The 25,251-nt window shown below is 38.3% G+C and overlaps 1 protein-coding gene across 2 annotated transcripts; it reads left to right on the forward strand.

The window, feature by feature from the left end:
• Nucleotides 1-8,529: 8,529 nt before the first annotated feature.
• LOC137170707 (calsenilin-like) lies at nt 8,530-25,020 on the forward strand. 2 transcript variants are annotated; one of them, XM_067574236.1, is made up of 9 exons: nt 8,530-8,685; nt 12,450-12,624; nt 19,587-19,711; nt 22,920-22,989; nt 23,245-23,315; nt 23,416-23,523; nt 23,610-23,714; nt 24,268-24,330; nt 24,425-25,020. In XM_067574236.1, the coding sequence occupies exons 1-9, from the start codon at nt 8,680-8,682 to the stop codon at nt 24,470-24,472; spliced, it is 771 nt and encodes a 256-aa protein (XP_067430337.1). In that variant the 5' UTR covers nt 8,530-8,679; the 3' UTR covers nt 24,473-25,020. The 2 variants fall into 2 exon arrangements, with proteins under 2 accessions (XP_067430337.1, XP_067430338.1); XM_067574237.1 differs by lacking the exons at nt 8,530-8,685; nt 12,450-12,624 and adding an exon at nt 15,909-17,976.
• The last annotated feature ends 231 nt before the right edge of the window (nt 25,021-25,251 follow it).

A 25,251-nucleotide genomic window follows, 5' to 3' on the forward strand; every position in this document is an offset into this window, starting at 1 on the left:
CATAACTGACACATTTCACTATAAGTTTCAATGTCTACATCTGTCTATGACAAGTTGAATATCTTCAGGAATGGCAAATTAACATTTTCTGTTGGTATAGTTTAACATCTCGACAGGCCTGCATGCTGTTTTGGGCTGCAAAACCAGTTCTCATTCTGTGATAGTTTTATCCAGTGGAGTCTGATCATTCTTAATAGTTCTTTCAAGATCTTTCAGTTTTTCTGAAATGTGCTCTTGAGCTCAATTCTTTGGAGGTTTTCTATAGAGATCTTTTAAATTATTTTTTAAATAATTAAATAATTAAAAAATATATATTTTTTCATGTATCTCCATTTTGAATGGACTATTCATTGTAATGTTTATTGGTAAATAAGTTCCAATTTTCCCAGAATTTATTTGACTCAAGACTCTTCAGTTAATTGTAATTGGTTTTATAGATGTTCTTTTTTTGCTCTCAGTGTGTTTTTATATTGTTTTAGAGTCTCAGTAACTAAGGTGGAGCTCCTGGCTGTCTGGATTCTTGTATTTTTGGTTTGAGACTTTTCTTAATGTCTTCCTAATGGTTTTGCAGTCTGAATCAAACCACCTTTCCCTGTTCATTTTCTTTGGTTGTTTTGTTTTGCATTTTAAGTTTGATAATGAGGCCAAATGATCAAATATGTGGTTAAAGGCATCTAGCGGCATCTGGCAGAACTGACTTGGCAGAGATGTAATATAATATTCATAATTTTAATTTTAATAAGTGTATAACCACTTGAAAATAAGAATCGTGTTTTCGTTACCTTAGAATGAGCCATTTATATCTACATAGGGAGCGGGTCCTCTTCCATGGAGCCTGCCATGTTGCACCACCATGTTTCTACAGTAGCCTAGAAAGGACAAACCAAACACAGACTCTGGAGAGGGCCTTTCGTGTTTTTTGAAGGTTCTCCTACACACTTGGAAGAGGAGGGTGAGGAGAGGGGTATTCAGCTGGTTGCACTCTGCAACCTCAACACTAGATGCCACTAAATCCTACACAGTACACCTTTAATGTTTACCAGACACAGCGTTACACCTGCTGTATTCTGAGGGTATATCTGGACCAGAAAGGAGTCTAGAAGGGACTGGATTTCTTCACTGACCATTGCCTCCAGGTACTGCTCCAGGCGTGTTTTGTGCCCATCTGTATCACTACTTTTGTACAGTTTACAGGGCTGAGAACATACAGTATGTTACCTGTGTCTACTCTTTTCAGATACAAAGTGATCCGAGAGTGATGTGATAGAGGTGTTTGTTCTTTCACTGTGAAGGCTCTCAAAGATCTTTTGTCTAAATCTGTTACAGCATAATCAACAGTGCTGTTGCCAGGGTTTGAACATTACGTGTAATGTTGAAAGCCTTGCAGCCTTCCATTGACAATGTACAGACCCAGCGGAGACCGAGGATGAGCTAACACCCGGGATTTCTCCCACTCTTGTTATGACAAACGGAGTTGGCTAGCTGGATGTGGTGTACGTAATGCCTTTTATTACTTTCCCTGTTTGCTATTTCAAAGTGTCGGCACCAAAGTATTGTGGACAGCGACGAGAGTACAAAACCTAAAACATCTTTCTGAAAAATGCAAACGACACAAAAGTAGCTGCAGCTCCAATAAGCCCAGGATATTCTGTGGGTTGGTGGATTTTTTGAAAGAACACCTTGAGAACGCCATTGTATTAAAAGGACCAGTGTGTTGGATTTAGTGGCATCTAGCAGTGATCCCTCAGCAATCCCTCCCTTCCAAGAATGTAAGAGAACCTACGGTGGCCGTGAGACTCGTGAAAAACCTGAAAGGCCCTCTCTAGAGCCAGTGTTTATTTTGTCCATTCTGGGCTACTGTAGAAACATGGCGGTGAACATGGCAGAGGAAGAGGACCTGCTCCCTATGTAGATATAAAGGGCTCATTCTAACGTAACAAAAACACAATGATTCTTATTTTTAGGTGGTTATACACTAATAAAAACATACTTATGAGTATTCTATTCAATTTTTGCCAATAGATCCCCCTGAATTTTACACACTGGTCCTTTAAAGGAATTTCAAAAAACTGTGCAGAAGGAGCTACTGGACTGTATGTAGTCTGTTGTGAGGGAACACATCATCAAACAAGCCCAGAACAGTGATTTTTTTATCAGTCCAGGCAGATAAGTTGGATGGATATTGCCACACAGTCCCAACTTGTGCTTGTGTAGTGCCACGCAAAGATTTTCTGAGTTCATCCCTCTGCAGTCAGCTACAGCTGAGTCCATTGCCACAGCACCAAAAGAAAGTCTTGCTGCCATCCTTCTTGAGGATCAGAAAAGTAAGCTCATCTGCCAGGCATATGCTGAAGAAGAATACAATTTATGTGATCAAAAATATTATGCACTGTTGTGGCAGCAATAGGGAGTCAGGTTGCATGTGACAGAGAAGCTGAAATAATGTTGCTTCTCTTGGTGCATGTGCAAATCTTCACCTGACCTTCGCTTCTCCTGATATCTTGTGTTAGGGATACTCATAATACCCCCTCCCCTTGTCTATGACCACTGTGAAAAAGTCTTCCTGTTTCTTCATCTTATTCAGTATGTTTAAAAGTTTAGCAAATAAGTAGTTTGTATGATGTTCATTATAATAATGCGCCATCTTTCCTTGGGGCCTGAAGGCCAGTCAGGATAGTGTGTACCCGGTACACACCTCCAACATCACATGCGTACACAGAAGTGGCTGAACCAACATTGCAGCAGTTTCGACTTACTCGCGTACGCCCAGCTCAGGCCGGGCGCAGCGAGGAATGGTGACTCACAGCCAGCCAATGATACAAGAATCCATGAGGAAGTACTCATATTGGCAGACTGTGGGCTGGTTCACCTAGAACACAGCCCAGCTGCCGTAGTGCTTTGGTCGCCATTTTGTGTCTGGGCCAGAAGGGCCTGCACACAGCTCTCATCTCTGATGTCACATGTAAACACAGAGGTGGTTGAGTCGAAATGTTGGCACCTAGCTGTGCTAACAGAGCTAACAGTGCTAACTGAGCTAACATTGCTCATAGGGTAGCAGCTCCACCTTGAGCTGCTTACTCACTGGGGCAAACTGGGCATTACACAACACCGTCCTGACCCATGATGGAGCGGCGCCACTCGCCAGTGCATGCCCAGTGGGACATGAATAGCCTATTAGCTGCTGTGGTGGAGTGTGGAGACCCTGTATGAGAAGTGGAGGCTGAGGAAGAGTGGGTCTGCGTAGTAGCTACCTCCCAATTGGACGGTGAGTGCATAGAAGTTTTCCTCAGGTGCCGAGGCAGAGTTTCGTAAGGGTAAACCAATAGCAAAGCCCGTTAGAGGGTCGAGCACGTATGACATAGAAATGCAGTGAGTCGTGACACAGATAAGCAGAGCCATATGAGCTGTTTGAATAGTCACACTGGATCACAGTGAACTAAACACAGACACCCTGTTATTATGCACTGGCACATAATCACAGGTCAGGGGAGTAAAACTAGGATTATGTGGATTTAAAAATGCATGTGTGTGTGTGAGGAAGAGAGAAAGAGCATGAAAGAGGGCACAATTCACATCCTGTGTGTATGTGTGGAGGGAATACTCAGACATTTTTTTTACTGAGAAGAAACTTACTACTACCCTCTCAGCCATTTGAACGAGAGGCTGCTAGGGGAGCCGCATCAGACTGTGATGAGTAAAGTGAAAATATTTTCTGTTTGATGTGCAGAAATGATTCATTGTTGTATGATGTGCTGCTGGAGCACTATTAATGAGATTTTCTGGTTTGTTTTTGTGTTTTTGTACGTGTGTGATGTTCTTTTGTTGTTATTGTTGGTGTTGTTTTGTTTTTGTTTTTGTTTTTTTTTGTGTCTGATTTATCTCAAGTCTTCTGCTCTTTTACTGACTTCTACCTGAGACCTTTAAAAGGTCGTTAGCGTTCTCTGCCTCTACAGTATATTATGGACAACAGTGACATCTGGTGTCCAAATTGAAAACTAAACAAGCAGGATTTTTCCTATAAAGTAAATACAGTTGGGGTAATTAAACAATAAATGTAAGTAAAAACTGAAAGTATCTGGTATTTACTTTGGAATGACTTGCCTGAGAAAATCAGAGCTGCAAACTGTATTTCCTCTTTAAAATCACTTTTTCATACCTGCTTTTTAAAATTTGCTTTTCAATGAATTATTCGATATTTTATGGTGTTTAATTTTGTTTTAATCTTTAGTGTTTAGTGTTTTTATATGTGTCCTCTTTTTATTGCAAACTGTAGATGTGTTTTGAAAAGTGCTATAAAAATCTAGATTATTATTATAAGGAGTGTGCTGGATACAAATTAATTTTCAAATTGTAGTGAAGTAGAAGAAGAAAATTAACTGATTGTGTGAAGTAAAAAAAAAAGATGAGCAACTATCTCACTGTTCATGGGGTTGAGCAGCTGCAGGAGCTGTCTGTGGTACTGAACATTTACAGGTATGAAACCCTGCAGAGCAGCATGTCTCATGTCTTCCAAAATCACAAAACTTAACAGACTGACATTTATAGTGACAACTGACATGGCAATTTTGCTATTCCACTCTGACAAAGAGGAACAATACAAAGATCTCTTACAATGTTGTCACACTTTTAATATGTGTGCACACGGGCTCAGTTTCTGTGTTAGACAAAGAGCGAAGAGGCAGAGCGAAACACACAATATATAACCACCTGGCATGAAAGCTACAAAGCATGTCGCCATTCTCAGAGGTAATTAAATTACAAGAGCGAGCCCATTGTCTGTAACTTATGTTTCTCTTTCCTGGGGAGCCTCTTGCAGCTGCTAAGAGATCTTAGATACATTTTACGTCCACCGGGAACAGTGGACTGGACACCTTGTCACACTTTCTTATCTGCACTTTTAGCCTTGACTTTTCTGAATCAGTTATTCTTTGTTTACACTCTCAATGACTAAGAAGCTTTCTCAGTTAAAGAATACATGCTTAAGATGAAGAATAATCAAACTGTGAAAATTAATCATGATTAGTGAAAATTAACTGTATAAGTAGACATGTGCAATAAAAGATATTCAAACTTGATTATATGTGTTTTATGTGTAATTTTCCTCACACAACTAATTCATGCAAAAAACAGAACTACGCTCACTTTTTCCTTTTTAAGCATATTTACAAATGCCACAAACTAATGCACACAGTAAAACTAGCATTGTTCATATGCAGTGTTCTGTTGCTTCTTCTTTGTGTTACACACAGACGAATATGCATTTATTACATGTGAAACCGTGAAATATTACACACAATGAACACATGTCAAACACTGTGCACTACAATGCCATCCAATCCAATAACCCCGCAATAATTCAGGTCAGATATGGTGTAAGTGTTGCATTAGTTATGATGTGCAATGCTTGGAAAATGTAGAGAGGCAATGTAATATGAAATTTTAATCTGCTGTGTTTCATATTCGGTGAGGTTTAGTGGGAAATAAGTTAGTGATGGCACAGAGTGTAATTAACCTGTAACCTTTAGTGGTTTCTAATAAAAACCACTATGGCAGCATCTTAAGAGTTGCTCAGGGCTCCATGTAATTAACACAGGGGACAGATTAGGATTGCTGAGTTAATTAAAATGCTGAAATGCTTAGGCATTATGAGTCCTTCAAGCCTCATGGGTCAGGAAATTGTAAGTGGGGTGCAGCAGAGGGTAAATGAAGTGGTTGTATTTTTACTACATCTTCAACAGCATCATATCCAGTTTGAAACAGAAAGTTTTTAGCTGGATCACTGAACCTGAAGCTGCCTGGATCCTCCAAATGGAACAAGTCAAAAAGTAAATTACCAAAACCCGTAAACCAATACTGCAAAAACACAACAGCAGTTTCTGCTTTTCACTCAAATTAGAGTCGAAGTGCCGGAGATAATTTGATGGCAGCAGCGCAGTGAGGCAGAGTAAGCAGAGAGATGAAGGGAAGGAGAGGAGCACAATGAGGAAGACGATCCAAAAAACACTTCCGATGCCTGAAAAGACTGAATATTGCCTCCAGCAACAAGATCAAATTACCAGAGACACTACAGAAGAGGCACACCTTCACTTTTTAATCAAATCTTTCATGTATTGTTTTAGAAATGGCTGCTATTTTTTGTGAAGCAATCTAGTGTTATACTGAAAATTATACAGACGCTAATCCACGGAGGACAAAAGGTGTTTTTCATGTATTGCTTCTTTGAAAGATCTCTTGCCAGAGTAATTTTTTAGTAGACATAATATGGTCTTCTATGGATAGTTTTATTTATCAGGATAGCTGCAGAGATTTTAATTTAGGTTCTTCTATATTTCTGCTCTGTGTTTGGACATTTGGGGAAACAGTTATAACCTCAGAGTGTGAACAATAGAAAACCTTTAATGTCATCTTTGCTCTGAGGCTCTGTCAGCTCACTTATCCCAAATAATAACTTAAAGAGTTGATGTAAACTATGATCATGGTTATATTTTCCATAAGTCATGAAGAGGTTTTAATTCAATGATACGTTCATGTCTCTTAACATACAAAAGGATGAGCAGCAGTGGATATTTGCAGCACAGCTGGTGAAAAAGTGTGAATATGTGCACAAATGTGTGCAGCCATGCGTGTGAGTGTTTTTTTCTTTTATGGAGAAAAAAAATGCAACATTTATGAGCAAAGACAGAAAATAAAAGAAACTCCCTTTCAAAGCCACACACACACACACACACACACACACACACACACACACACAGCGCATCTGCACTGAACACACATCCTCAATTAAACCCTGAGCTGATGTGGAAGGTAGCGGGGAAACTGGAAGCTCTCTGGAACTTGTGAGGCTAAAAATAACTTCAGTGTCTGCAGGAGTGAGACAGACCTGTAGGAAGATAAGATGCACAAGGACAGACAGTACGGAAATATTGAGTTTGGCTCATTTTGTTATGATGGCGGTCACAGTGGTAATAGCTATCAGACAGTTCTAAATGAATGTGTTCTCTGACCTCAAATAATCACCTTAAGAAAATTAAATATGATAAATCAAACAATATTGTTCAAAAATGTTGTAATAGTCCTGCTTCCAAACATGGCAAAATTTTAGAATAATCTAGAGCCTTCTCATGTGAACAGCAAATCATTTTGAGTTTGTGTAATAATACAGAACTATTTTTATGTTTTATACATTCATATGCTTTTTTTAAAAGACATAATGACAATTTTTCATTACTACCTACTGGCTAAGATCAAATTTGTTTCCCCAAACATCAAATTCATCCCAGAAAGTTACATAATGTCGACCTCCATGTGACTTTAGGAGCAACCAACCATCAGTGTTTATTTTTTTTTTTTTTTTTTTTACAAACACATGCACTTTCTAACATGCATTTCATTACTGGCCTCTCGTTATTTTTCATTATCAATGAAAAAGACAAAAAAATAAATTTTTGTGTGTCCAAAAAGAAAGAAAAAACATAATGCATAACTATGCATAAACCAAACCATCTTTCTCTCTCTTCATCTGTGTGTTTGTCAGATTCCCCCTGAAAATAAAAAGCCCTCCTCCTCTTTCATAGAATTTGAGACGAGGCACTTTAAGAGATGCAGAAGCAATGTCAGAGCATATTTTTGGCTCAGGAGGAAGCTTCCTGCACTTATATTCATTTACCTTTCAGGTTAATGTGAAACCATGGATACAGAAACAGATGCACAGTACAAGATGTGCACTAAGCGGGCTGTAATTTCAAAGTTCAATGTCAAATTAGATTTTTGCAGCATAATGCCATCTTAACACCGTGGTTTTCAGCAGATTATAAACCAACAGCCTGTTAATTCATTGTTGATGGTATGTTCATGCAACAAATATTATAATATTCATATTTATAAGCACTGAAATATCTGAAATGGTAAAAATTAAAATTACACAGTCAGTTAAGTTTAAAACATGGATGAGTTATTTCTGTGAAGCACATTGTTGTGCAGATATGATTTTTGTGAGCTGTACAAAAGTGACACATCAGTTTGTCCCAAGAAAAAAAACAAAAACGTGACAGGATAAAAGTCAGAAATAGTTTTTAGCAATGTGATGGAGAATCTTATTATTATATCTGGGCAGGATCACACAGGAAGCCAAGCACACAGAGCTATAAAACAGCCTTTTTAATTTCCTATGAGAGAAGGACTGTTAGCACCTGACTGAGCTTGGTCCCATCACAGCATCATCATCATCACTACAGGTTATGATATGTCTGCCACTTCCAATAACATTTGTCACAATGCAAACATCTCATCCACTCCTCACTCCTTCTGTCACCCTATAAATTGTTTTGCCTCCTCTTCACTTGTTGAGACCAGCTTTAGGGCTTTAACGCAACTGATGCTCTGACTGTATCTGCTGAAGATCACTGGCTGAATCATTCTCATCAGGTGCAAGTTTTTGATAATCTGCAACAACAACACGTAGATGCGATGATCATAGTTTTACAGTGTTTATCCTTAGACTCAGTGTGTGTGATATCTCTGTCTGCTCCTCCTTCATCTAACCGCTCTCTCTCTCTCTCTCTCTCTCTCTGTGTCTCTGCAAGCTGCTGCAGCTCACTGAGGGGCGTTTGAGGAACGCGAGCAGAGGAGGATTGCAACGATTTTCTGCAAAAAAAACCAAGCAACACAAACCCAGACGCAATGCAGGTACAGTAAACATTTATTAATTTATGTTTTAATGATTTCACTCCTGAAAAAGATTTGACTAACAGACAGGGTGATTAATCATGGCAATATTCTTGTAGAGATTTATGATGTGACAATGATACTCCGCATCACTTATTGTACTTTATCAACAGCAGAAAGTCTTCAAACTCAACTGAACATTACAGAGAAGAGAAAAGCACAGGATCACATGTTTTTACTGAGAAAATGCATGAAACGTGATCTTAAACTTTAAAGAGAATTGTGACAAGGCACATGCATGTGTCATACTGACCTCAAGGCAAATACGTGTGTGTTTGTTTTTCTGCATGTCACTCAGTGACCGATAACGTGAGGCCAAAACAATTTAGCCATATGGCAAAAATAAATAAAGGCAGATTACAGTATAGCAGGTGGTAAAGCTGTGAAAGCAGCAGGCTTGGAAAGCTGCAAACTTGAAGAAATCCAAAGCAGGCAAACAACAGAAGGTTTGTCATTTACATATCTATTGAACATATGTATCCACCCTAACCCATAATATGTATTATTTATCTATATTACTTCGCCATATATCGCCTTTACTTCCCTGCATTTACATATTTATACCACCAATAAATCTGTACATAATATTTGTAATTGTGCACTTTTTCATTAGATGTTTAACTATATGTTGTTGTCTCGCTACTTTGTGCAATGACAATAAAGTTTAATCTAATTTAATTTCACTGAAACAGCCATCAGCTATTTAATTTGCATCTGAGCTGAAAGAAGAAGAAACGATCTTGGGAGATATTAGGTTGGCTGGCATGTGAAGTCGGTTTTAGCAGTGTGTGTGTGTGTGTGTGTGTGTGTTCATGATGACTTAGATGATCATAGTGAGCACTTGGTGCACATGGCTGCTCTCCTTTCAATAATGCAGCGCTCTCTGGATGTTAATTCAGATCCAAATCACCTTCTCTTAAGATCTTCTAGACCAGAGTTTCTCAACCTGGGATTGCAGCAGAAATTCTATCAGGGTCACAAATCATGTGCAAGAATTATATTTTATAGTTTTTTTGAATATATTTTTATTAAATATAAAAATCAGTTTAAAAAAAATCATGACAACTCAACATCTTTGATTGATGGAGTTGTAGAAATTTTGAGACCTAAAATTGAGATCAGAAGCCAGAAAAGGTTGCCAAACTCTGCTTAAGACACTCCAGAGGATGTATGCTGACATATAAGTATAAGACTGCGTTGTGCACTTGTATATATATACCTATTATGTTCATGCATATTTGGTTTTAAGCATGATTGTGTGTCGATGCATATGTAATGTATGTTTGTGTGCAGGACAGGTGTATGCCTGTATCCGCTTGTTCATGTGGCTTTTTGATGGTCCATCTGATAGTCTTAGTTTCTACTCGTAGTTATCACTCACCTCAACGTGGCAGCCAACTCTGATCTTTTATTGATGCCGTTTTAAGGAGCGTGAATTATTGAGCGACATCCTTGATGCTCTATATGCTTTGGCATTCCTTTCATATTCAAATAGGGGACCGAAGAGACCGAGGAGCTCCCTAGATAGTAGTTCTGTCTATGTTCTCTACAAAATCTTTAGATTACATCCTCAACATCCTCTGAAAGAAAGCTGTTTTATTTATATAGCCTTTTATCACAAGCAAGTAAAAGACTCAGGGACAAAAGAAACAGAAAAAGGAGCATAAAGAAAAGACTTAAAAGCCCAGGAAATGTCACAAGGAAGAAGCTTTGAATAGGACAAATCTAAGAGAGTCTCCCCCAAAAAAGAAAGTCTTTAATGTGGTGCTGCCGTACAGAACAGTACATTGTTCAATAACACTGACAGTGGCTATGAATCAACACAAATGGGAGTGGAAAACAGTCCAATGAAGAGATGGTGCCTGAGAAAACAAAATGGAAATTTTATGATGATGACTAATGATGATACAAGTATATTTTGACTGTTTTACAGTATATGGATTGTGCTGTTTAAATGCACTGACTCCAAAATGTACAGCTTTATAATCACTGAAATATTAATCTGAATGTAGGAACACTGAATATGCATCTAGTGTGAGATGACAAGATGTTATGTGATCATGGAAATAACCAGATCCAAGAGCTTGCATGTCCCTATTCTCAGAAGTATTTCTATTACAGGAATATTTTAGATCTTTTCCAGAAAGACTCAGCTGAGCACATTTAAGACTTCTTTAAGATTTTTTCATGTGTGTAATACAAAAAGGATCAGATTCCCTCCTAACTGCAATGTTGAAAAAAATCTTCCAATCAACCCCATTAAGATAAATAAATCTCCAAAATCAATGCTTTTTAATAGGTATTGATACCAAATGAGGTGCATTTCATTATCTAAATATTGATTACGGAGGTATTGATCTGTTCATCCCTTCTCACCAGTTAGTTGGCTGACTGAATGTAACTCCTGCTGCTGTTCCAGCTGTCACACAGCTGTCTCACTACGTTTCACAATGTTAAACTGTAAAAGCAGATCTAACAGTACCAAACTGACATTCATACTACCTCATAATATATGGTGTATATCAATATTATTTATGGTGCCTAAAAGGCAGTTATGGCAAATTATACAAAAAGGAAAATGTACTTAATTTGGGTTCTGTGAGACACTCTGCCATGTAATATGTCGCTGGGGGTTCTTAGATGAAAGTGTTCAGGAGCCTCTGCTCTATATCTCACATCCTTTGTAGTAGACAGTCCATGAGGCAGGACTCCGTGTTGCAATGCAGAGCAATTTTATTTTCTTCGCACTTCTGTCTTAAGATCTGTTTCCTCATCAGTTTGTGTGTCCCCGTATCTTTACTGGAACCTAACCTTGTCATCTCTGTGACAATTCAAATGGGAAATTCTCTTCAATACAGAGCATACTGGTAAAGTTAACAAGATCATTAAACCTGCATTAACTGTTTTTCTCTTGCCACTTGGGGGGTAGCGGAAACAAATTGTAAATTCCACATACTTCCTTTTATATATCACCTTTTTATATTAATATGGCTAACATTTTGGTAAAAAAGTTGCCTATTAACACATCCAGGACATACAGAGCAACATTAGCATTCATTAGGAGTCATGTTAGTGTTCAACTGTGCAATATTCACTCTCCATTTAAACCTGTTTTTGGTTTCTAATAACCACTAAGGGAGATATCTGGCTCTTTGGCTGCTACATGGTCCACTTTTCTTCATCAGCTAGTTGCTAACTTTGTTTGTCTGCCATTGGTTGCTGAGCAGTTAGTGTGTGATGAGAGAGTGAACCAAAAGAGTAAGGCAGACCAGAGATATACTTGCTTTTAACTACGCGTTCACGTGTGCATGATGGGTGCCTCGCATGTCCTGCATCAGTTTGGAGCGTTGGTTGTGCACGTCCTTAGAAATTAATGCTATGTGTGCACATGATGCAATACACACATGAAGGGCAGGGGCAGTGTAAGGGCAGTATGGGGATGTGACAGGCTCTTTAATTTAATAACTCAAACCAAATATTAAATGATGAATTTGGCTTGTAAGACACACACAACACAAAACTAGGAGTCACAAAAGGAACAAAGGAGGGAGGTGAACTTTGGCCTGGAAGTGATTGCACCTGGGTCAGATACTTCTTTTCTTCTCCCTGCCTGAGGTGTGGTCAGGAGGTTCCTCTGGTAGGAACTTTTAAGAGAGTGAAAGCATCATAGCATGTAAAGATCTCTTTTCTCTCTCAGAGGACAGTTTCTTCTCTGTCTTCCTCAGGCGAATGACAAGGCAGTGGATGGCGGCCTGATGCCTGATGCCAATGGCAAAGATCCGAACCCGGGCGGACAGACAGAGGGCTCCAAGTGGCAGAGACCACGGATCACACGTAAATCTCTGATGAAGTGCTGTCTCGTCAAATGGATCATAGCCAGCACCACCCAACAGGGGCCAGGTAGAGCCACATAAAGAGACACAACATCAGGCTTACACCTCAGCAACACAGTATATTAAATATCTGCATGATTGTGTGTGACAGCGGAGGGGAAGTTGGACTTGAAGCAGAGCAAAGCAGCGAGATACAGTATGAGATACATGAATTTTAAAGCATCTGGCCATCTACAGTATAAATCTACATTTAAAATTCTCACCCTTCTTTCTCTCCTTTCACCATTTACAGCGTAGACCTCTCTCTTTATCTAATGCCACTTCATTTCAGCAGCCAATCAATCAATGAATGGACTCTCACCTCTTACTCTACTTCATAGACTACATATTTATGCCTGCTCTCCCTCTCTTTCTCTCTCATACACACCTAGAACTGTTGTTTTTATGGAATGATTTCCTCTGAAGATCTAGTTTCAATCTTAACAATTTAATCAACACGCTTTAAAATTTAAATAATCAATCAGAAAATGACAAAATATATTTATTTGGATTTTCTTTCACCATGTTTATGTATCACAAAAGGAGATGGGGAATATTCTGTAGATCAAGAGCATAGTGTCTTCCACGGACATGTCCCCGTTTTCTTGCTTTATCTAAATTATTGACGTCGCCCCTCTGTGCAGGCGAACAGAGTAGACAGTCTGCTGAACGCATGCACTTGACTGGCAGGACAGACGTTCATTTCTACAATCTGTCTGTCTAAGCAATATCACATCTTAATTTCCTGTATTTGAACTATTGTGCAAACAGTGTCATTTACTTGTTAGAATATTTGTCCCATTTAATCAGTCTTGGTGATGAATGCAGTGAAAAACAGACAATATTTCTCCTCTGTGGTTTCGAGAAATGACCTGCTGTTGTCATCCAGACTCATTTAATGCTGACTTGTCTCTCTGCCAAGAGACAGATGGCCCTGCGCCTTGGACAGAACATTGATGAAAACAGTAACAGAGCAAATGCTCTGATGGATGACACAGTATCAGCAAGTAAATACAATTAAATTACAACCGTATATCCCATCCCCAATTTGGACATCATCGAGGAAATGGTCTTGATCTTTATTTAAGAGGCCTTTAACTATATCTGCAATAGGACTCCATTGGACATTAAGTACTGAATCACTAAAATCTTCTCAGCATTGCGTCCTATGAACTCAAATTCATAAGAATTTCTCACTTCTACTATTTTTTATCCATCAGAATTGTTAGTTATTTATTGAAATTGAAATGTGTTAAGGTTTAAGCATGACCCCTCCACTTTATAACAACTTGATCGCCATCTACTGGTCTGTAGACATTATAGTACCTGAATGTCTCCTGCACCACTAGATGGTGGCCTGCACTCATTTTAATCATGTGTAATTGTTATTTAATGAAGAAAATGATGTTGGCTCCATCATGCAATGTTTTGGTTTTTTTTTTTTTTACTCTTTCTCTACTTATGAAAGTGAGAATGACACAATTGCAAATAATAGATATTTTATGATATCACACAACAGGAATCAGCAGAGGCTGTCACACTTTTATATACTGTATGGCTGTAATTACTATGTAGTATCGTTGCTGTAGTACTATAGTAGTACTATAGAGGTAGTACTTAAAATGCCATACTGCCTTGTGAGTTCTTCCACTTTTCCACCTCATACGGTACATGAACATCAATACGCAGTAAAATGTGCCAAAAGTTGGGTGAGCATTCCTATGTATTCATGCTAAATGATGTTTTGACATATTACGCCCTGCAGTATGAATATCAGGCTGTTCCATATAAATGTACTGGGTCCCATGACAGGTGATGCCATTCTCTAACCCTGACCTAATATACATTTAAACTGCTTTTTAATCCTACTCTCACTCACGCAAAGAGCAGATACTCAGCAGCTTGACCCGGCCTTATATCTACTCAGGCTAAACTGCAGTGGCTGGCCCATTTGGCTTGATAGACAACTTCTTATGAATGCCATGACCCACTCTGTTGTCCAACTACCATCACTTTATGTGGTGAAATAACAGTTAATCACCAGTAGAGATCGCTCACTTTTCACTACGCTAAACATTAGCAAGCACTCCGGTGCACTGTTGCAGCCTCACACACCACATTCATTCACAAGTCTTTTTCAATTAAAGTCTTCAGTCTAAAAAGCGGTTATTTTCATATCCACTTAGCCTATAACCTATGAACTGTGAGAAACTATTTGCAGCATACTGTTTATATGTGACTGCCTAAAATTTTGTCTTCTGGGCTGCATGTTATTACCTAATTTGGTGATAGTAAAAGAAACAAGGGTATTTTTTTCTCTATCTCTATCTGCAGCTGCAACAAAGGTCAGTCAGTGAAGCAACAAGTCTACATATTTTAGAGGTCAAAATGTGCATTAAATCCTTATTGTGGCAGCTGCTGAGCTGCAAATGTGTTTGACAATATCATATAAAGTTTGATGAAACCTAAAAAAAAGTGTACTAAAGGGCAGATGAAATCATTCCATGTGTTTATGAGGCCTCTTCAGAAAGATATTTTCTTGCCAAAAAATGAAATGCTTACGAATGAAAGAGGATCAAGAGTGCACCAAGAAAAAGCTCAGAGAAAGCAAAGCTAAGGGTGTTTAATTGTATGTCGAGAACCTGTGTCATCGTTTTTGATTGATGGGCTCAGGCGCTCATGCTGTAATGTTGCTCTCACTGCACTCATTAAAGGCCGACCATGAGACTGATGGCTGCACCGTCTGCATCTCTGCATGCTTAACCCACCGGACTCTTGTCTGTATTTAATAGAAGAACGGGGTCAGATCAGCACTTAGGGCACATTAAACACTATAATATTGCATTATTTTTATAGCAGGTGAGTTCCCACATGAGCTCATACATCCTGCATTTTCTTGTGATGGGTGACTGTGTTTCTGGCTAGCAAAGGGCAATTAACCCACATTTTAACAATAATACAAAAAGCATCTTTGTTTACAAGGGATAAGTATGTTCAGATTTGTATTAGCTGGACAGTCCATCATCTCTGATCTCACTGTTAACACTCTGCTGACTCATAAAGGGCAAAATTAACCAAATCATTTTTGGAAGTTTATTTCAGTAGCTATGAAGAAAGATGAGTGGGCTGGGCACTGCTGAAGTGAACTGGGATAACAGTTCTCCAAAAACACAACAGGATCTTAAAGGATAGGTTCACACTTTTTCAAGTCTGTCCTAAAGCAACAGTCAGGTGCTCAAAGGAACATTGACACATGTTTTTCTTGCTGTAATCATCCCTCCTGTTCATACTGGCTATTACACAGCTCTCCTTCTATGCAAAAATGTATTTAAAAGTTTTTGAAGCTAATATGAGATTTCAGCTGTCCAAATTATTCAAATCAAAGTCAATATCTTTCAAACTGTCTTTTTAGTGGCAAATTCCCTCTTATTGTTATAATCTGTCCAGTGCTGCTGAACAGGAAAACACTTTGTTGAGACACAAAGAGGGACATATTTACTAAAAAGACTAACTGTGGAAGATATCCTCTTTATTTGACCAACTCAGATGACTGAAGCTTCATATTATCTTCAGATAAACTATTAAATACATTTTTACTCAAAATGAGGATTGTGGATTTTGTGCCTCATCACTTACAGTACATTGTAAGCACGTTTGGAGGGGATCTTCTAATGGTCACAAACTGTTCATTTGGGCACCTGACAGACTCAAAACATTTTGAACATGTCCTTTAATACAATGGCCTCATCACAGCACCGCAAGTGTGGTATCCTCTTTCTTTTATAGAGGAAAAGCAGTCATCCCCAGCTGTGTCGGGAAGGCAGTAACATCTTTACTACAATAAACCATAAATTTTAACATAGATGGTTACAGGAGACATCAAATCCCACTCTGAAACCAAAACATCTTAAAAAACAAATTCTATATATGCAACACTTCTCTTGTGGTGCTCTGCTATTGTATTGACATTTGTTGTATTTTTGGAGTCAGAGTATCTAAGTTAATTAGTTATCTCAGTAGCTGTTGGACTGTTGGACATTAAGAACGAGTTCAATTGGAGTCTGTAACTTATATAAACGTTCCCGGCCATCGAAATGCACCTCTGGCTTTCTCTCCCTGTTCTAAGACCAATATTTTACCTCTCAACAATTGATTTGCTCTCCACCCCCCTTTCCTACTTAAACTGAATCCATTATGCTGTGCAGAGTCATCAGTTGTGAACTATATACTCATATTCGTCTTTACTCTCACCGTCCTCCAGCACAGCATACATGCAAATACTCACTCGTGTTAAATGTCTCAAGAACATCCAAACCTGTGAAAACATATCTTCCACAAGTGCTCACAGCACACTGCATATGTATGATATGTAGAGTAATTTACAGAGAAATTGACCTCTAAGGTGTGCTGCACACCTTCACAGCACAGAAACAATGCACTTCAACTTTACTATTCTTAACTACAATGTCATAAACAAAGCTGTTTTTACAGTAACATTGGTCACATTGTTTTCCAGCTCTGAGTGAATCCGTCGGAGTTATTGACCGTATATCACCGAACGACCCAGTAGACACGGGCAGCGCCACACAGGGCAGGGCAGGCTCCTTCACTCTAAGTGCTGTTCATATCTCAACCATCAGTGGATGTGGATCAATGCTTGGTTTTACAGCTTTGCATCCTTGAAATGACTGAGCAAATAAAGACAGCTTAGACTGTCAATCAGAGACTATTAGTAAAGAAATTCCCTCAATAACATCCCTCCACCCTCCCTCACCAACATCAAACTGACACGCACACACACACACTTCAGGACCAGAGTGAGAGGAGATGCAGAGAGTAGGGGTGGAGCCCCTGAGTTGATGGAGTTATGGGAGAGATCCTAAAATGAACTGGCCGGGACGTGAAATGCAGCGATGAATGGTTTACGACTGGAGATAGGTTTGGATCATTTAGGAGGGTAAAGACTCATTTCTATACAAGAGCGCACGATGGACTTTTTCTTAAAGGAGGATGCTCTGCAGTCAGTCTGCTAGCGTTTTTCCTAACCAGTCAGTGGTTTGAGTCAAGGGGTTTCATTTAAGAGAATATAACTGCTGATGCCTGTAAAACAAACTGATAAAAAGGAGTCAATCATCTCAAGCTGAAGGCCAGAGATGATTGGCTGCAAACTGCTCTGTCAGATTCGTCAGTTTAGTTGCACTTCAGAGAAGCGTTCATTAAAGTAACATTTTTTTGAAAAGGGACTTTTGCAGAGGTGATATCTAATGCAAGGCAACAATGGGATTGGAAGGCATGGAAGCTATTGCTTTTGCTGTTGTTATTGGACTGTTTATTGTCGTGCTCAAACAGTTTGGACTTTGGGAGCCTTTGTCACTGGAAGGTAAGACATAAAGAGACATAAGGTTTGAAAAAAATAAACTAATGTTGGTTATAAGTTAAAACTTTGTCTTTTGTGTTCTCTGTAGCATTGGGACAATAATACTTAACAAAATAAATTTTATTGTTATTAGATTTTGTTGAAATGATACTGGTAATAATTGCAGTCACACAAACTGGCTGAAAGTATAGCTTCACATCTTTTCAAGTTTATCTTAAACAATGCTCACATACTCAAACCTTGATTTTTGCTCGCTGTAATTGTTCCTCCTCCTCTTCCAAAAACAATTTCAGTGTAAGTGATGGGTGACAAAATCCACAGTTCAGCCTGAATTATACAATCAAGACAAATCTCAAACCTCTTTGTGTTTCCCCATCGAGTTGTGGCATAAAAGGTGTAACACAGAGATGCTAAAAAAGACTGGAACTTTGTTTCAATGTACATATGAGCATGTGAGTATTGTTGAGCATAAGACATACTTGAAAAAATGTGAACATATCCTTAATTGGTGTGTTCATTGTGTTGGTGGATTGGTAAATTGTTTTCAGGCCAAATATTTTACCAGTGAACTGTGAATTTCTTCTTTCTTTCTCTCACTTCCTCACTTTCCATTTGTGTTTTGTTCTTGTAAAGATGGTGAGTAGCTCCAGTGGGATTCCTCTCTGCATTATTATTTAGTTGCTTTCTCTGCAAACTTCTTTACCCTAATTTTTTTATTGAACTGAATTTGCCAGCTTTGTCCCATCGCCTGACATAATAAACCCTTTTTTTTCTTCATGGTGGACATTTGGACTGGTCCAGCACAGGTGTCACTAATGAGATTAATTATGGCTGCATTACATTTAGGTGTTATGCAAAGTGATCAGTGTTAATCAATGTTAATTAGTGACACCTGTGCTTTTAAGTATGTTATGTTTGAAATCATTGCCCACATATATATACAGTACTTTTGCAAAAAAAAAAGTGACACTACACTTGTCGGCAATGGCAAAAATGTTAATTGTTTATGACTAGAGTCACTAATGAGTAAACTAGAGTCTCTATTTTAAAAGGAATTGTGAATGAGTGACAGAGGGAGTGATATCTGACAAAGTGAAAGCCAAAGTGTCCACAGTGAAAAGATCTTTTGTCCTTAAGAAACTACATTATTTATCCCAAATTGTATCTGCTTATTTCTTCTAACCACCCTTTCTTTGCATTACTATGTCTCCAAGCTACGTGTTCCTCTGACTCATAGTTTTTCCACCTTTCTGCAAAAAAATTGTCACTGTTTTATCTTCTTTTATTACTTTTTATCCAATTCTGTACATTCTTCTCACAATCTTTTACCTCCCACCCATTTCCTTGTCTCACCTTTCCTTCTTAAACCTCTCCTTTTTGTTTTCAATTTTCAATCTTGTTTTTTATAAAGATGGTGAGCATTTTGAGTTATATCCAGTAATTATTATTATTTTGCCTCCCATCTATTTGGTTTTCTAGTATTTTCAACTCCTCCCCTACCCTTCCTTCCTTTCTTTTTTCTTTCTTTCTTGTCTTACCACTATTTCCTCCCTGTTTTCTTCCTTCCCCTGTTTCCCACCTCCCCCATTTTCTGTTTTTCCTTCCTCTGGCAGACAGCACTGACAGTGATCTTGAACTATCCATGGTGCGCCACCAACCTGAAGGCCTCGAACAGCTCCAGGCCCAGACCCAGTTCACCAGGAAGGAGCTTCAGTCCCTTTACAGAGGTTTCAAAAATGTAAGGGAACAATTAGCACAGTCAGCGGTAGTTCGCCCAGTAAACTTCTCAAGTGGGCGATCTTGCATCTTTGCAAAGATCATTACACAGATTGTAATGGTGACTTAAGGGTGCAGTTGAGATCGAGCAATAATAATAACTTTAATAAGAATAAGAATAACTTTCAAGGACAATTTACAATTTCCTCAACTAAATATACACAACATGGCAAAAAATGTGTGTGTACACCTGAAAAAATTATGTTGATGCCCAAATATTACACCTATATGTACAGTACTTGTTAAACATCTCATTCTAAAACCTACATTAACATGATGCTATACTGTAATTGTCACATCCTGCCTGGACTTTGTTTGGTTTTTGGACTTTTTGTGTTCTTTTGGGTTTCCGATAGCTTAGACTATTGTGTTTTTTGGTTTCCTGGTTTCCCTGTGTTTCCTCCTCCTGTGTTTGTGTGCTCCTCCCCTCACCTGCCCTGTGCTGTGTCTTCCCCACACCTGCTCTGTATCAGTCTCGTCAGCCCTGCCCTGCTCCCTGTGTTTCCCTCAGCCAATCACTCCTCGCCTACCCTTGTGTCTAGTCACCTGTTCCCCATTCCCTGATTAGTTTAGTTTGTATTTAAGGTCTGGTTTTCTGTTGAGTCATCTGTTTTTGTCTTGTCAAGCCTGTTCTGTTGGAGGTATGCCTGTCCCGTCGCCTTTTGTTTGTATGCTTGCGTCAAAATAAAGCGTTTTTCTTCAGTCCTGCATTCTGGCTCTGCATGTGGGTCCACTCATCCCTGCTACATCCTGACAGTAATTGCCTCCACTCTTCTGGAAAGGCCTCTCACAAAATTTTGGAACCTGGCTGCAGAGATTTGACTGTCTTGCATTCGATGTTCTAATTCATCCCAAAGATGTTTGATCTGTCGGAGGCCACCATTTTTCTTTTTTTAACTAATGTAAGACAAAGTAATAAAGGTAGAGGAGACAGGTAGACAAAAGATAGTAAAATACAAAATGAAGATGGCAGATAGAAATTATGTCATGTATAATGAGAGGGATAACGACAAGAATTGCATTCACAATGTCTCTCAACCCTTTGAGTATTGTAACAAGATGGGTTTGGGAATATGGGTTGTATGAGAGTTGGGTTGGGGTGTAAGTATCTATACAGTATGGTCTACTTTTTACAAGTGTATATGTTTGTATGTGAGAAAGCGAGAGGGAGTAGATATTCATGTGTACAAAATGTGAGGAAAAAAAACATGTCTTTATGGACCTTACTTTAGCCTTCCCAAACCAAACTGTTGCCACAGAGTTGGAAGCTCACTATTGTCTAAAACTGTGCTTCCCAACATTTTTGGCTTCCCTTAAAACAAAACTATGACTGCTACTGAGGTTGCGTATATTTATGGGTTGTGACCAGTTCAACAACTGTTCAAGTCTTTCTCAGACTGTTTTCATTTAAATATGCTTTAGATGTTTGAAGAGGTAACATTATCTAGTAATTCACAGAAGAAGAAAGCAAAGTTTAAACGAGCAGATTTTTTTTTCTATGTTCCCATCATGTTAACCATCTTGTGACCCCTCAGGTTTGTGTTGTCGAAACCCATTGGTCTAAAAAATAATTTTATGCCGTAAAACGTACCTTAATTGGATCAGAGTGGTTTAGCCGAAACCATGAAAAGCACTAAAGTAGACAGGCAAGTCCACATGATATTGGTCATATAATGTATATTGGCCATACGATTGTCAAATTTTTATCCATGCCTGTAAAGCAGTGAGACTGAATTTATTGCATCAGTAGCCAAAAATGTAAGCATTAAAATCTTTTGTCTGATATTCCCTGATTAAAGGTTTTTGACCACTAGAGGCACTGTAGAGCAATGTTTTGATGAGCAGTTGCATTTGCTCTTTGTCCTACCAACACGAGGATGCACATGCACGAGCCTAGTGGTGACCTAATATATATTTTTGCAGACTGCTGAGGACGGTAATGCATATCGACAATTAGTGGCTGTAATGTGCCATTAAACGTAGCAAACTGCCATTAAAGAACCACTAGCTGATGTAAACAAAGCTGGCTTTGCAAATATTTTATGAGGTTTGTGAAACCTTAAAGATGCACATAATAAGTTGTGGTGAGAAAAGCAAAATGTAAGCACAACTGTTTATAATGAAATTTCCACAAAGTACCTTTAAGTAGACAACAGACCTAAAGTAGTAAACAGACCTGATTCAGAGCATTTTGACATGTCATAGCAGGAAAAGCACAGGTGTAATTAATAACATTAATGTCATTAGCTCCACCTGGTTATTCCTAGTCGACAAAATGTCTACTGTGTTTATTTAGCAGCTTGTTTTGGTAATCAGAGAAAGCAGCTGATCCAGTTTATTTCATTAAATGAAAACCTAACTCACGTTTGAATGAAGGCTGTATTTACAACGGAACAGACAACACTTTCCCAGTTCCAAACTACATACCAATTGCATACAGTATGTAGTATACACTAACTGTAATAGCATACTGTTAGTATACGAAACTTTACTATACAAAAAAACAACAATTTGGGACAGTAGTGTACATCAACAGCACACTCAAAACTTGCTTTGAATGAGTATGTAACAGAAGTGGATCACCACTATAGTCACACTTAGAGCCTGGAGGATGAAAATATTGCAATGTGAGTCAGTTTTGGCCATTTAAAGAGTTTTTAGTTTTCATAATCTTTATGTTCTCTGTCTTGCTTTTCTCTGTGATGTTTTTGTACTGTTTCCTTTTCTTTACATCACATGTGTTGATTTCAGTATGTAAGAAACTGCAGCCTATACATATGCATTATTAGACTATTCATTAATGATTCTGACTACTCTGAGGGAAACTGCAATCTGAGGAATAATAAAAAGCACAGAAAGCCTCGGGCACAATTTCTCCATTGAATTAATTCAGTTTTTGGATATCATGCTCTTCTTTCCCTCTAGTGGCCTTAGTCCTGTACTACATGACACTAACTTCAACATTCTGCTACAGAAAGTGTACCAGTATAGATTTGGACACAAATTTAAACTACAGTCTCCATTTCACAAATGTCAAAAGTCCATCTTTAATCATTTAGACAAAATCTAATTACTTGGGTTAATTTTACTTTTTGACAGCAGCTGTAGTATTAATCTGCCTAAATAGAGATACTGAAATTCCAGTAAATGTTTGTTTGTTCTTTCAATAGGAATGTCCCAGTGGGCTAGTGGATGAAGAAACTTTCAAGATCATTTACTCACAGTTCTTCCCTCAAGGAGGTACAGTATGTAACTGACAATACAAACTGATATGTCTGAACAATCAGTATTAAGTTGATTAACCCTTTATCCTAATTAATCATCAAAACTAACAGCTTGTGTGGACTGAAAAACATGATAAAATGTCAGAAATTTGTTAGACAAGCAAAGTCAGGCATGACTCTCAGTATAAAATAAATAATCTAGTTTTATAAGTGTATTGCAATTAATCAAGGCCAATTAATCACCAACCCTGCACATCTTATGTGTTCTCAGATGCAACCACATATGCACATTTCTTGTTCAACGCATTTGACATGGACAGAAATGGCTCCATCCGTTTTGAGGTCAGTTCTGCGGGGTTTACACATGTGTTGATATCTTAAATCCTGTGGTCATTTGTTAAGGGTGGCAGGGCTTTAGTTTTACTTTTACTTGCTTTTACAGGACTTTGTGTTGGGATTGTCTGTGTTGCTTAGAGGCTCAGTTACAGAGAAACTTCGATGGGCGTTTAATCTATATGACATCAACAAGGACGGCTACATTACTAAAGAGGTGCAGTCAACAAACAACACTGAAACAAAATCTGTTGCAGTGTCATGATTTCTGCAGATAATGTACATCTGTCTGGTTTCCTGCAGGAAATGTTGGCAATAATGACGTCAATTTATGACATGATGGGCAGGTATACTTTACCGAGTGTACGAGAAGAGTCCCCCTTTGAACATGTGGAGAAATTCTTCCAGGTATGTTATCTCTGAATCCACTCAACAACTCAGTCTAATCATTAATATCGTTATAAAATATTACATACAGATATTATTCTGATTATTCTGACACAGTGTATGTACCTGGACACTGTAGTGTTGTAACTCTGTCAGTCCCTTATGAAAGGAATTTAGACTGAACAAAATCAAGTCAAATCAAGTAGAAAAACTAGACAAATTTGTTGCTGCCACAACTCAAAATCAAACCCAAATGAAATGCACGAGCCAAGAAATGTGCCTTTAAGTTGCATAACACTTGTCATTTTAACACAATGTGCAAATGTGTCTTGGTTTAATAGTTTAACTAGTAACAATGTTTTTGCAATTCTGGTGACGGCAGTGGACAAAGGTCAACTGTGCATTACACGCTTACTTCACATCTGAATCTCCTGACTCTCCTATCCAACAATCCTATGCCTTTTTTTTTTTCAATTTTCAAAAATAACATACAAACTAAAAACCTAAAACTCCCCCTAGACTATAAGGTCTCTCTCCTTTTCATGTTGTAAAAACAATGTCTGACCTTTTTCAGAAAATGGATCGGAACAGAGATGGAGTGGTGACTATTGATGAATTCATAGAAACCTGCCAGAAGGTAAACAGATAATCAAAATCAGTGTTTTTACCACATGTGGATTGACCACATGTTGACCATAGTTCCTCTTGCATCTGTTTTCTTGTCTCAACAGGATGAAAGTATAATGTCCTCCATGCAGCTCTTTGAAAATGTCATCTAGTTTCTGTAGAAGTGGATCGGTAATGCTGCATAATGCTTCCAGCTGCAAGCTTCTCAGCCTGAAATAACTTTAATCAAAATACATTCATTCTGAAAGTGAAAAACTGGGTCATGCAACACATTTGACACATTAATACAAACAGACAAACACTATTATTTTTCCGGTAAAACTGGTCTATGCAGAGAAATGCGCAGCATTCACCAAATCACTCGAAGAAAAAAATGTTTCTTTGCATGACAGTTTTATTTTTTCACATGAGGGAAATGTGGGTAAAAATGTGGGAAAATAAACTCTGTCAGATGAGCATGGATGTTTGCCCAACATTTAAAAGCATGTGATGCAAACCACATTGAACACAAACAAGGGGGGATTATTGTTGACCACTTTGAAACCTGGGACATAAGTGGGATGATACTTTGTTACTGTATTATACTGTATAGAAATAATTATGTTTCTAAGTTCTTCAGATTTTTGTTTAAATGTGATACGCTGTCATTGTCATGTCGACCCGAAACCTGCTAAAATAAAAATCTACCTTCACCTCCTGATGAATCTCTTCTACTTTACATCCTAATTTACCCAGAGATGAATAGTATCTCTAAAATAAAATATATCATTTGTGTCTCTACAGATGATGTAAATGTGCTGCCTTTCAACATGTCCATGTTTATCTTGTTTGTATCTTGCACTCTGTTTTTGCTGGATCCAGTGGTGAAAAAAGTATTCAGATCCTTTATTTAAGTAAAAGTGCCAATACAGCAATGTAAAAATACTCCATT

The sequence above is a fragment of the Thunnus thynnus genome, chromosome 19, assembly GCF_963924715.1.
Source record: "Thunnus thynnus chromosome 19, fThuThy2.1, whole genome shotgun sequence".
NCBI classification, from domain to species: domain Eukaryota; kingdom Metazoa; phylum Chordata; class Actinopteri; order Scombriformes; family Scombridae; genus Thunnus; species Thunnus thynnus.

Bases quoted from the DNA above. Each gene is read 5' to 3' on its own strand.
- LOC137170707 (XM_067574236.1), top strand. The intron at 23,524-23,609 runs GTGCAGTCAACA...GGTTTCCTGCAG, and splicing joins ACGGCTACATTACTAAAGAG to GAAATGTTGGCAATAATGAC. The intron at 23,715-24,267 runs GTATGTTATCTC...GACCTTTTTCAG, and splicing joins ATGTGGAGAAATTCTTCCAG to AAAATGGATCGGAACAGAGA.